The 13,912-nt window shown below is 45.3% G+C and overlaps 1 protein-coding gene across 2 annotated transcripts in view; it reads right to left on the bottom strand.

The window, feature by feature from the left end:
• LOC118781355 (protein kinase C and casein kinase substrate in neurons protein 1-like) overlaps positions 1-13,912 on the bottom strand; it is a 64,632-nt gene that overhangs the window by 9,759 nt on the left and 40,961 nt on the right. For both annotated transcript variants that reach the window (XM_036534353.1, XM_036534354.1), the window contains 3 exons: positions 4,860-4,986; positions 1,474-1,630; positions 876-1,111 (listed from right to left, as the gene is read on the bottom strand). In XM_036534353.1, coding sequence (XP_036390246.1) covers positions 876-1,111; positions 1,474-1,630; positions 4,860-4,919 — 453 coding nt within the window. In that variant the 5' untranslated portion in view covers positions 4,920-4,986. The remainder of the gene's footprint in view (positions 1-875; positions 1,112-1,473; positions 1,631-4,859; positions 4,987-13,912) is intronic.

The following is a 13,912-nucleotide window of genomic DNA, read 5'->3' as shown; positions in this document are numbered from 1 at the left end:
CCACATCAAGATATACAGATACAGATATACAGATCGGGGTAAAAATCACGCTGTCATTTCTATCTCATAGATCTTGAACAACTTGAGTTTGACCACTGAGGTAAATGGGGTCATAATGATGTTTAAGAATCCATCTGGTGTAAAATGTTTGAGTGAGCCTTGAGTGAAAATAACTTGCCTGACTGGTCAAAATCTCATTCACAGTTGATTTAGGCCAGAAGAACACCATCCATAAAGCTAAATGAATTGGGGTTCTCCCCAAGACCACTTCTCTACACTAACACCTCCCTGAGGGCACTTCTGAGGAATGCAGCACATCTCTCTCCACCAAAGAGGTCAGTTGACTCACTACTTTATTAGATCAGGCAAGGTCTATAGGAACTGCATTATGCCCTGTGTATTAGGGCTATCTGCAGATCACTTCAGTAAACCCAATTAGGCCTGACTCCAGCAGCTTCTCGGTCCAAAGTCATCCCAGTGTCACTGCGCTCTACATCTCCCCAGCCTAAACTGACTTAAACCCTGTATTCTGCTATGGAGGCCCCAGGCAATGCATTTAAAAAAACTCAGTGGCTAGTTTCTCCGAACATATCCACCCTACACTCTGCTGCTGGAGAACATCTGTGAAGAGTCTGAGAACACAGCAGCAGGCTGCAGTGCAATGCTGAGGCAAAGAGCAGGGCTTATAATCCAGTGGTTGCAGGTTTGAAACCTAGGTGTGGTTCCCTGCTGTTGTACCCTTGTGCTAGGTTTTGCCCTAAGTCAATTTATTTCATAAATATTCAGCTGTGTAAAGAGATGATACATACGCTGCTCTAGATACAAGCGCAAGATCATAGAGTCAGTGACCTTCAGGGTCCATCCCTGCCACGCACCTCTTTGAGTTTTTTGGCCCAGGGCTTCTGGGCTTTCTTGAAGCCCTCGTCCGCCTCTTTGGTCTCCTTGAAGCCGCCCATCATCTGCTTGTGGTAGGAGTCCTTCTGCCAGTTCTTCACCTTCTCCAGGTCCTCGTTGAGCAGGCCGTTCTTCACCTCCTGGTGCAGCTCGCTCACCTTGTCAGCCTCTGTCATCAGTGCCAGCCAGGCACGCTCCACTGTGCCGTACTGGGGCCCTGCGAGAGGCAGACACAGGAGTGACCAATGGCAGGTAGGAGGAACGGGTGTTAGCGATCCTGGTGACCTGGTCCTTTCAACATGTGCAATTAAAGCACCTCCCCTGATTATTGGTGCAACTCGCTCATTCAATGGTCTTGCACAAGTTTGACTGTTGTAGCATCCAATGCTTATTGTTGTATGGCTGTCTGGAAGAGGTGGAAAGCCCTTCCTACTAAATTAGTTCTAATAATATGTTTCATTAGATTACAGTGTGGTTCAAAAGCACAGGAGGAAGAACACAATTTCGGACCAGGGCCCCATCTCTCTCGTGAACGCAGATCTATATGGATATTCCACACCGTGCGGTCTCTCCTCTCACCTTTCTCTACCAGCTGTCTCCATCTCTTTGACCAGTCGGTCAGCTGCTGGCCGTAAGCCTTTTCAATCTTGGCCCGCTCGTGGAGGCAGTTCATGAGGTCATTGCAGAGCCGGTGGCCATCATCGATCCTCTTCACCGTGCGCTTGTAGTTCCCCACCTGGGAGGAAGCAAAGGGAACAGGCACAGGAAGTGACCTCACAATCACAGTTCCATCACACCGACCGACCAGTCCCTTCATTCTCTTCATGGTGCAACACAGGTCTACACTGGACTCACGTTTGAATGAGTCACAACTGTTGCTGTGGACTTCCGGAGAGAAAAATTGCTCTGTTGCATTATGAGGAGAATATGCACTCTTGCAAGTACAACAATTAGCAGGCTGAGACAATTAATCAAATGAAACCTAATGAAATCAAATTTCAGAGGTTAATCTAGCAGCACAACCTGTCCATCTGAATGACAGACCAGCATGATAACCACAACGGTAGGGAATGGTAGAGAACTCCTGTAGCAAACACATTTACCCTTATGTCATTATAAATGTGATATACTACATATAATACACAGGATAGACCTACTACATAGAGCAATATTATCTTAGGGAATGAATGAAGACACTCCAAATCCCCCTTGGGTTTGACTGAATTACTGTCATTTTGAATCACATTAGCATCCATACATTCATGCGTCAAGGAGGATTTCCTCTATAGTTGGTCAAATAAAAGGAAGCCCATAAAAGGTGAACTGGACCTCTCACTGACACTCGGCTGACACTCCAATTCTAACAATGTGTGATTTATTATTTGGCATTGCTTTTTCTTGTTGGTAAAAAAGAGATAAATCTTTTATATGAGTTTTAAATGCAGATAGTTGTGGGATATAAAATGCATAAGTCTGGCATGTAAACCCTCATTACTCTCTTGCATCCATCTGGCACCACCTTAAGACAGTATGTGACAGGCCAGCAGTCCCTCCCGTCAGCCTGCGGGGGCGTGAGATAACGGCGCATGGCTGTGAATTGAAGGGGGCATGGCTCGTGTCTCTGCATGTGGAGTTATGCAATGGCCGTGTCTTTGGGGGAGAGGTGGTGGGGGGGGGGGGGGTATTCTGTCATGGTTGTAATCCTTTGTTGCACACTGACAGGGCTGGAGCGGCACATTTTCTCTGGCCGGGAGCTGACATGATGAGGTGGGACAACCACTCTGCCCCCAACCCACCCCAAGACACGGTGAAGGGTCTAACCCTGGAGTCCCCGGAGTCCCTTTGCGTCATATCCCACCTGTCTGCACCCCTCGACCCCCCCCCCCCAAACTGGCCTCACAGGAGAAGGCATACCTGAGTTTCACACAGCAAGGCAAAACAAACACACAGCCACTGGCCATTCCCTAACCTGCCCGCTAACTGACCTGGCCTAATGACTATGCCTACACCTGCAATTATCATTGCGTCAACTACAAACAAACCAGGTGCGCAGGCCAGATCAACAATGACAGAGTCCGTCATGCTTCTTGCTCTTAGTTCACTACTGCCTCTGTTTGAAAATGTCTCCTGATTTAAAGGGAAACATGGCAAAAAAATCTCAAATACAATGTGTTGTTTGTAGGTATTGAAATCCATTCCATTTTTCAAACCAATATGTAAATAGTCTACAATGTCAAAGTGTTTTGTCTCATATTGCTTGGAATTTGAGGTTCTATCCATTTTAGCCATGAGCTAGCCTCATGCTAACAGGTTGAGGAGATGTGATCAGCTTCACAGTGCATTCTGGGAATGTGAGGCAGGCATGCCAATAAACTGTAAATGGGTTAAAAGGTGCCCATGCAGATAGATAAACTCAGATATGTTGCAAAGATGTCATGTGCTGCTTTATAAGAGGGGGAATGTCAAACACTTACACTGGAGAGGAAAATTACATTTCTCTGCTGTGAAAGTCATTCATTAAAATATGATTCATACACCTGCTTCATTAGGCAATTTTAACAGCTGATTTAGGCCACTTAAAATGTTAATTTGTTCATATAATTAGTTTTTTTGTATCTTGGCATCAAACTGCTTTCTTTTACACAGCTCCTTTCATTAACACTAAAAAAAGTGAAATAAAAAAAATCTGATCAGTCAAACTGCCAAAGCAACATCAATCAGCAGTTTCAGGTGATTAAATCATTCACCGGCAGCCACTGCTTGATATGCATAAACATACAGTATGTCAAAAGCAGCACAGCAGCAACTTTTCCATTTGCAAGAATGATGAACTTATGCTTATTTATTCAATGGCACATAGCTTTTCAAACACTCAAAAAAGGCATCTAGCGCAACAATGTATTTTCAGACCACATAGGGATATGTGTGGTAAGCTGCCTGACAGATTCCAGTCCAAGTAAGATGTATAAGCAGGTGAGAGCTATAGCTTTGTTTCCTCTAATATACACTGTTCTACTGAAGCACTACGGGCTGGATATACATGGCTTTGTTTCAGGGTTGCTCTGCAGCTCTACCACGCATTGTCATGCCCTCTAAGCAGTGCTGTGACATTACCACAGGCCAAAAACCAAGATCCCTCCATGGCCACTGCATCAGCCCAATACCGTGCGTATGCATATAGATCACTGCTGTCCCAGCTGCCCCTAGCAATGCTCTCCTCTCCCTGCAGCACCACTCTCAATGTCACCTGCCATTCGGGCCAAGTCCTGTGCAGGGGACAGCAGGCACTGCCTCCCCCCCTCTGAGCGGCTGGCTGGCAGGGGGCAGGGGGTGGCTGGAGGATCGCAGTGTGGGAAAACTTGCAGACACTGAATTTCGGCTAGAGAAATGGACCCATCAGTGATCCGCTAAATTAGAGCCCTCAGTCTGCTTCCAGCCATGCAGAGAGGGCAGCTGCTAGGCTTGCTGGCTAAAATTCCAGGCTCTTTTCAGCCAGACTGCAGACTCAGGCAGGGTGCGTGTGGAGACACCCGTGCCCCACAGACCTTCATAACCACTCACTGGGCATTAACCAGAGGAGATGCAACTACCTTAAATTCACCACTGCTTTCAACTACTGTGAAAATCACAACTAAAGTCTTAAGTGCAAAATATTTGTGACTCACTGAAATAACAAAACAAGCATTAAAGAATGATTGCTTTATGAGTGCAGTATGCGGAGCCTCGTTGTGACTGTTGAGCAACTCCAAAGTAGGCTCATTTCGATTTCCAAAGCAGAAGAAATGGTTTTGTGCACTCTGCGTGCACACACACACACACACACACACACACACACACACACACACACACACACATTCACGCTCACAGGCACAGTAACTTGTGCTGGGTTCAGTTACCCTTATCCGGGAAGCAAGATCAGAATTAGTTTCTTCAGGTGTAAAGTGGAGGTTTGGGTCTTGTTTTACCTCCCAGAAGCTGTCCGTGGTCTCGTCGAGGCCAGCCGTTTCATCGTAAGAGCCAGACATTTTCCCGGAAGTGGCAACGAGGGCTGGAAGCTGGAGGTGTCTGCAGTGACGCTGGGATCTTCATGCACTGAGAGCAACAGATAGAAGGAAAGAGAGGAAGAGGAGTCATGAGTACACAGGCCAAAGCATCCGCACTGCCCACCACCCTGCGCTCAGAACCACCACCAATCTGCAGGGCTACCTGCATCAAGTCCTGCAGTCTGTGCTTCCACAGAGGGAGTGTCAGCACCCCTACTGTCAGCTAACTGATCCGGCCTCCAAAAGAAACTCAGAGGGGGACCGGCTGGTCAGAAGAAGCCAAGAACACAGATATCACAGTATCTGTCACCTGACAAAGACTGGGAAAGATACTTTGGTCCATCAATAAATCCATCCATCCATCCATGTGCATCAAATTTTAAAAAATGTCCACTGGACCAGTATAAACATTGTTCTTTCTATGTACCTAGAATTACTTTTCCTCTTAGTGGGATGACAAGCTCCGTGAATCTGCACTATTAGGAACGTTACATAAAGACAGTTAAGAGAGTTTTCTGTTGAGACTTTTGAAATTACCCTGTGATTACAGCTAGAAACTCCCATATTATACTTCCAGTGAGAAACATGTACATTTGAAGAGTGAATAACCACAGACTTCACTTGAATACAAACACTGGTGGCATTATGAGCAGGGACAGGCAGAGATAAATGCTGCCAAATTAAGTATACATTATTAATTTCAGGAAACTGTTTAAAGTTTTGTTTAGACCAGGTTAACACCCTATACATGTAATTGACTCACTGAATATCTGTGGTGGTCATAATAAAGTTAGGAAGGTACTATGATTCACAGAACCTGCCTCAACTGACCTTGTTTCATACTTTGAGAGTAACTCACTCTGGTAATATGTAAAATTAATTTAATATTGTTCCCTGGTAGTCTGCTGGAAAATTGTTTATAGGACATCAAATTGGAACAGTTATATCTTTCAGTTTCAGTTGGTAGGACTATTCTGAATCACTTCTTTTCATTTATAAATAAATCGATGTGTTGCTGAAAATCAATCCCTTACCAAGGATGTACCCTTTTTACCCAGGAAACTAAAAGAGTCCTTAACTAACATGTGCTAAAGCCTGGTTAATCTCCCAGATCTATACAAATCTATACAGACAAGGCAAGGGTTGTTTCTCCGCTCTACATACAGCCCCCGCTGAACGTTGAGTCAGAGATGAGAAACGGCCTGTGGTCATAGTCACAAAAATACTCCAGCAGAAGAGCTTTGTTGTCAGGGCAAGGTTCCACTTACAGCTCTCCCTGTGGCTTCCAAATGGAGGTGATGGGAGAATTAACGAGGGGTCTCCAGCAGCAACAATAAGACTTTCTGTACGGATCTGTGTTCCCGCTGCTTTCGTTCCTGTAACTGGCCCAATTTGGAGGCTTTCAAAGTGGGACCTAACTGTTGGTTTGTGCACTTGGAGTTAAGGACTCCCTGCGTGCCTTGATTGAAAAATGATGATTGACATGAATGAGGAAGGGCCTGTGACTTGCTCTCCTTCCTGATCTGCGCTGCGCTCGCCCATCAGGGCACCCATCTCTTTTCAGAGATCATTACTGACACACAGTGTCTGCGCGTGTGTCCCCAACATGCTGAGTCACTTCACATAGAAGAACAAATCGTCCTTCGGAGATGACCTCACCTGATTGGATCTCTGTTGCTGCATTGGCACGGGGTAAGTTGTGTGACATAGATTGACTGGTGGCCCAACACAATAAGCCCTGTTTACATTGAAATAACATGTTGAGACTGTTATGTGCCAGATCCAATGAAACATATGCAATTGCGGATAGTGACCATACAATTTAGTCTTATTACTCTGCATTTCTCTGTTGACTTTCTTGCCAGGTGTCTGTCAAAAAAGAGGTTCCTCACCTCAAGACCCGGTTACAGGCAGACTAAAATGACCTATCTTACTATGTGGTACAGCAGCGTTACTGAGGATCATTCTGCATGTGGTTCAGGCCCTAGCTAGTTGAGATTGGGTGAACACTGTTACCGAGTGTCAGGTGAAGCTGCAGGAGGCAGCATTGTTTCACACAACCCGCACGACAGAGCTTGCCCCTGTAACATATTCCGAAGCCGACTGTCTACATCACCGGCCTTCACGCGCTGCGCTCAGACACAGACGAGCTGTCCGAGGCCTTCTCATCCAGCGCATATCCTTCCACCACTGCTGATGCAAGCGATCTGTCCACGAGGGCCTCAGTGACAGGGCTAATGACGACGTAAAAATAGCCTCGTTCCAGCCTACACAGGGCCTGCATTAGCCTGTGCTGGGAAGAGGACACCTTTCCACTTCCGTCTCCAAGAAGCACGCGGTGAGCCGATGCGGTTAAGATTGGCAGAGATGCCAGGTCACCCTATCGCCGCATCACCATGACACAGAGGCAGAAGGGACCTGGCACCGCGTGCATGATCCTCCACACACCTCTGCGAACACCGAGTGCCGCTGAATGCCTCTCTGAAACGTTACATGTGTCTGGCATCATGTCTAGTTAGATATAATAAAATTGCCAGTGCACTGCCACGAGGACTCTATCTTGATCGCAGAAACTCCCCAAACGATGACAGGGACTCTCCCTATCTGTCTAACCTAACTGCATGCCCCCAGGGTGTGAGGTGCTAAGTGCCTTTCTCCTGGAAGAGCTGGAACTCGCTCTCACATCTCCCCGGTAATAGCTTAAAAAGAGATATGCTTTCAAGAAATTTCCATCAGGACAAGTAGCGTTTTCAAATGCCAGTTTTATGCTTATTTACAGTGAGAGTTTTAGCAGTACTTACTGTTGCATGGTTCTGTTTTAACACAGCTTTTAAGCTTGATGTTCAATCACTGTATGCAATTCAGTTACTGTAGTTTTTGTTGCTGTTGTGACACATATCTAATGTGTTGTGCTGATCAGGATAAGACAAATAGATACAAACATAAATATTTTACCAGGACAAGCCAGCAGCTAATATGGCAGACATGCTGGCCTGGTTGGAGACCCAGAAAAAGCTGAGAGGAAGGGTGAGGAATGTTAAAACTCAACAGTGGTGAACCTGTTGCCTTACATAAGTTGTTCAACACTGGAGTCTCAAGGGTGCCATTGTGTCCTTCTGATAAATAGAGCATTTTGTCCAATGTCCAAGGCACTGATTGTAGCACTGATGTTGATAGTGTCCAATAGTAAATAAATGATGATTTATGACAACATTTACAGCTAAGTTCAATAACCACCTAGATAATCCAAATGCAACAAGAAACATGGGCCAAATTACTAAAAATAGGTTTTGTACAGTCAGCATACTTCATGATTCCACAGAACACACACTGTTGAAGAAAGCTAACCCTAAGCACAACAGTACCTCATGAACAGTTGTGACTACCGCAGGTACTACTGTGAAAAAAGGTAATTTCTCTGACATCCCTTTGGTCACCTTATCTGCAGACACCATGTCATTAATTTCACCTGCCTACTTCCAATACGCCCATGAACAATTAATGTTATTCAAAAAGCCTTGTAGTGATTAAACTGTGTGATCATTTTCAAACCTCAGCCAGGTGCAAACCCCGGCTCCTGGCTTTTGTTCAATATTGCAATAAGATGATAATTATCCTGAAGTGTGATCATTGTTAAGCGATTTTTTTCTTTACCACTTAAACCAAAATAGAACTGACTCTCTCCCTTGTATCATGCCCTAATTGAAATGTAATCCATTTCGGTCTCATGACTAATGCGGATCCTGTCTAGGTGAACCCCTCATTAGCAGGGTGTCAGAATGCCTTTCTGAGAAAGCTGCAGAGAGGAAAAGAAAATATCCTTTTACAAAACCCCATGACACATTCTTAATGTTACAGCAACCTTGCTCTAGCACAGCCAGTCAACATTTTCCCGAAAGGACAGTGAGGTGAGACGCGTCTCACCCGGGGAGAGGAGGCAGTGGTGCAGTCCTAGAACAAGAGAGGCTGCAATGTTAACCCTAAGGGCCACCTCAATCAACAGACTTCAGGCTCTGATAACAGCATAACATTGTTAGAACATTGCCACAATGTGGTCTCGCTGCAATAAAGTGACAGCAACATTATGCTAACACCCACGGCAGTGGTGCATTGGTTGAGGAGCTGAACGTGGTACCCAAAGCTAGCAAGATGAAGTCACAATTTTGGCAGTACCCTTAGGTAAGGTACTTATCCTGAATTGCTTCAGCAACAGTAAAGCTGTATAAATTGTTGTATGTTTAAGAAAAAAACTGCATGCATTGTAAGATTCCCTGGATGAGTGTATTTGCTCAGTGAATAAATTATGTAAAGTAATATTGTTTAGCATTAGCTGGGGGGAGAGGTTTCAATAAGGTGGTCTGCACTTTCCAAGAGTTCCTCACAGCCAAACACAATGTAAGATACTTTTTATAAGCTGACAATTAGCTAAGCAAACACAAACAAAATACCTAAGAATACACTCGGGTCTTCTGGCACTGCAGTACACAAATTTGTTACACATGGGTGATAGGTGAAAAAGATTTCTTTCTTACAGTACTGTTGGGGCTTGAAAACTGTTTGACATTACCTTTGTGACAGCGGACACAACTTTCATGAGACTAAAAATAGTTTGCCGCAAAATTTGAACGCATGAGGCAGCACAGATTTAAATTCAAACACGCCTCAATTTGCACTTCAGGCGACGTTAGCTTTACATGCTGTTTACAGGCCCATGACCTGCATGAAGACAGAACTGTGAGGAATGAGTCAGTCCTGCCACCTCTGTGCTCTCCTCCTAGCCAGACCTTCCCGGGGCGTTTAGCTCACACTGTGAGCAGGCGGTTGAGCGGGCTGAGAGGGTGCGGGGCCACAGGGTTTTAAAATGTGTGTCTACAGATACTACTGACCACAGCATTGCAATACATTATTGCCATTTAGCAGATGCTCTTATACAGAGCAACTTACATAGGTTACAACTTTTACATGCTATCCATTTATAGAGCTTGATATTTACTGAGGCAGTGGGTTAGGTACCTTGCCCAAGGGTACAGCAGTAGTGCCCCAGCAGGGAATCAAACCAGCAACCTTTCAGTTACGAGCCCTGCTCTTTAACACTATGCTACACTGCCACCTCATTTGCCATTCGTAGCATTCACCTTCACTCACATCCCTCCTGAGCCCCGAGGAGTCACACGGCTGTGCGGCGGTATCTCGCTCCGGAACATTCCGTACCCTGTGTGACAGAGCGCGAGTCTCTGGAGGGCTCGTGGGGGGAGGGCGGTTGAATTGGCAAGGCGGCAGCTGAATCATCTCAGGGGGGTAACGTTGCCGCCACTCGGCGACCGAGGCCGCTGGCATCAGGGCAGACGCAGAGTGACACGGGGACCGGGGGTGAGTGTGAAGGGGAGAGCGCGGACTCGCGCCACGGCTGTGACTCTGGGCTACTGACTGTGACTCTGCACTGTGACTCGCTGTGTTATCTGCACACAGCGGTAATCCTCCTGGTGGGTCAATGATGCATTAATCGATGCATTTCACAAAAAGGATGCAGTCAGGCTGCCGAGTGTTAATCCATCCCTCTTAAAGTCCATGGTGTTTAAATAACACATCTGCTTCCCAGCATAAAGGTCACAGTAATTCACACTGAACTGCGAGATATCAAGTCCCGCGGTGTCAGAAAAACGCTCCTATGGGGTTTGCGCTCAAAAAGATATTGAGGCCTGTGGCTAATGCTCTAAGCAGAGCGTTTTTTTCATCACATTCGCCTGGGCAACACCTCTATTAAAGGGTGACTTACACATAGTAATAGACTTTCTGTAACCCATTTACCTTGTCAGATATATGTAGTGTATGACTGAATCTCTGCAGAGGTTGAGTACCATTCTCAAGAACACAACTGCAGTGTCCTGTCTGGAAACTGAGCTCATAACCACATGGTCCCCAGCTCTGTGCTGTAATCACTAGCACACAGTGCTACCCCACTCACATGACTGTGTAGCTATTAATGAATTCTAGTTTCCTGGCTTTTCCCTCTAATACAGAACGTTCTGACAACACCACTGCAGGAAAAGCATGAGAACGCCTGGCTGGGCCTGCACCGCCCTCTCTCAATTTCCTCCTGTTGATGAATGGATTGCCATTACACTCTATCTTCCCTTTCAACCAGAGTAGTTTATTACAAACCTCCAGGGACTCTGTCAAGATGAATACCCTGCCTGGAAATAAATATAAGCTAGTCCCTGTTAACTAAATGTCAGAGGCAGAAAGTCTGCTCAAAACTCCTGCAGTATCAACATCAGTGACATTTCCAGCCCTTTGGAACACTGTCGCACCAGCAAAAGTGACCCGACCAGCTCTGTTCATTTCTTACCCCGACAGAGAGGGCCCCGGTCTGGGACAGAAAACACAGATCACACACCTCCCCCCCATCATTGATCTCACTTGCTGCTGAACGCTTCGTTTTTCTCACCCCGGTACAGTTACAGGCAAACTGAAGGACAAATATATCTAGGGTAAGCGATTTTGGAAACGGCATCCCGGGCCTTCCCACGCTGCCTTGCAGCTTCCCCACCTGATCGCTTGTTTTTTTTTCTCTCAGAGGACCACCGAGTGCGGGTCTGCCACCGGCCGCAGCCGGGATCCGTGTCAGGGATGCCGATCAGAACCAGGTACATGACTGAGGAGGAACAGCTGGTGTGTGTGGACAGCACAGCTCTCCTCATTTCAGGGTGGGAAGCTTGCTCTCACACTCACTGCATTCATCATGGCCATCTGATCATGCACCGTATGGTGATGACCAATTTCCAGTCCATCCTGAATATTTATTTACAACACTGCACTCTTTATGTGTGTGTGTATAAGTATGTTTGCTTGAATAAACTAAAACTGTGATGATTGTTAAGTAGCAAGAGATGAATGGGAACACTAACTGTTACCTACACGTTATACATAACAATTTCAGCTTGATACACTTGTTCTATTGTGCTGGAAGTCGCTTTGGATAAGAGCATCTGCTAAATGAATGTAATGTAATGGCTCTCTGTCACCTTGATCCCCTGGATTCTTTACCTCCAGGGAAGCTCACAGTCCAAATTCATAGACAGAAACATCTACTCATTCAAAACAAAACTGCTTTTAAATGATTTACTTACTGTACCAAAGCGAACAACCTAATATTTCATTGTCTCACCCTCAAAAGTTGAACCTACCACTTTATCTACAATGAAGTTTGAAAGACCTTACCCATACAATTAAGCCTGCTTTCACACATTATGATATGATTGGTGGGTTTCACGCCAATCGAAAACAGTCGTGTAGCTGTTATATGTGCGAAAACAATGGAACTGTATGTGTAGGAGTACAGAGCATAAAGCCATCTCTACGTGACAGAGCATATGGTTCACGAACGGCGTGAGTCACAAGTTTGGCAGACGAAATGAAAAAAACAGGTAGTCCGATTCTACGGGCACCTCTGCATCACAGCTGCCCACACAATACAATGAGCCAATCATCTCTCTGTTGTGCTGACCTTTATCAGAGGCCTTGAAATTCCATTAGAAGTCTCTGTGCCTCCATTTGAGTGGTATGAGATGGCGAGCCGAGTTTCATCAGAAATGCATTAGGAATCTTCTGAAACTTAGGCGGTCTGAGTAGACTGGATGGAAAGAAAGTCAGAATACATAAGGCAAACGGTTACATTTGGCCTTGAGAGCTTTTAAGATGATGTTTGACAGCATGGATTGCTCATTTCTTGGTTTATCTTTTTTTTCTCTCTTATTTTTGGCCTTGCATTGTGTATGCCATGAACTTTTTTATGATGAAATGCGGAGTATTACATTTACGCTTACATATATTCATTTGGCAGATGCTTTTATCCAAAGTGAGGCAAGCTGAATGACCAAGTTTCAATAGTTAGCCAGACAAGGTACAAGCTGGAGCTGGAAATCCTACAAGCTGGAGCAAACGTAGCTCTTAGGAATTCAAGGCAAAAACAGACATATATGCTAAAGCTAGACGGGCTCTGCTCTGACCACAAATTAGTTGACAATGGAAACCTCAACTTTTATGACATAAAGTTAGACATGTGTGGAAAAACCCCTGAGGACATAGCAGGTGTCACACAACTGCCCACATTACAATTGTGTTCAACAAATAAATGCATTGCTGTCATCAACGCTTTTCAGTCAGACATGATGAATGTATGTGCTCTTGTTTTTTGGAAGCAGTCACTTTAGTCCAAATGCTGTTCACTTCACACACAATGTGTTCATGTTTATAACTCACCCAGGCCTGTTTCTTGTTGACACGCATGCTGTTCCACTGTACTTGCTGACGTAAAGTCTAGCTGTAGCAGCTGGCTGGCTTGCACTTAACTTAGCGGCAAGCCCTGTCAAAGACTGGGTCCAAATAGAGAGGCCACATCAATTGGACAGTATAGCTATCACGTGTGAATTTTCAGAAACTCCTTACCATTAGCACTGATCTACCATTTTAGCCCTGATTTAGGTCTTTAAATTTTCCCTGAGTTTGTCAGAAGTTGAAAACAATATCCGTCTACAAACAGCAACCAATACAGACAATTGAGGCACCATAAGGGGAAGGAAGTAGATGGGTGGATTGACAGAAACAGCAGATGAATTTGTGTGTCCTGAAGCCACAATCAGCACTATATAACATAATAGGGCAACAGCAGGGAGTTGTGGGCTCTGATTTTTACCCCTTGTTGCTTTGTCCAGATGTTCTGACACACAGTGCTATTCTTTGATTTCCAAACTCTTGTAGTGTGACAGCCCTGATTGCTCAGATTCTGCAAAAGCCCGTTTGTCAAGTGTGCCAGGTCACCCCACAGTGCGCTTGTTTGTGATTTTCAGGATTCTAAATCCACACACTGGGCTAAAGCAAAGCCATATGTCACTCAGGGGTCATGCAAGCTATAACCAAAGGAGCCAGTAGAGGCATAAACAGTCGGTAAACAGCCCTCCAAAAAACAAAAGGAG

Source organism: Megalops cyprinoides, chromosome 7 (assembly GCF_013368585.1).
Source record: "Megalops cyprinoides isolate fMegCyp1 chromosome 7, fMegCyp1.pri, whole genome shotgun sequence".
NCBI classification, from domain to species: Eukaryota; Metazoa; Chordata; class Actinopteri; order Elopiformes; family Megalopidae; genus Megalops; species Megalops cyprinoides.
The sequence above is the reverse complement of the archived record's forward strand: the minus strand, read 5'-3'. Positions and strand labels throughout refer to the sequence as shown.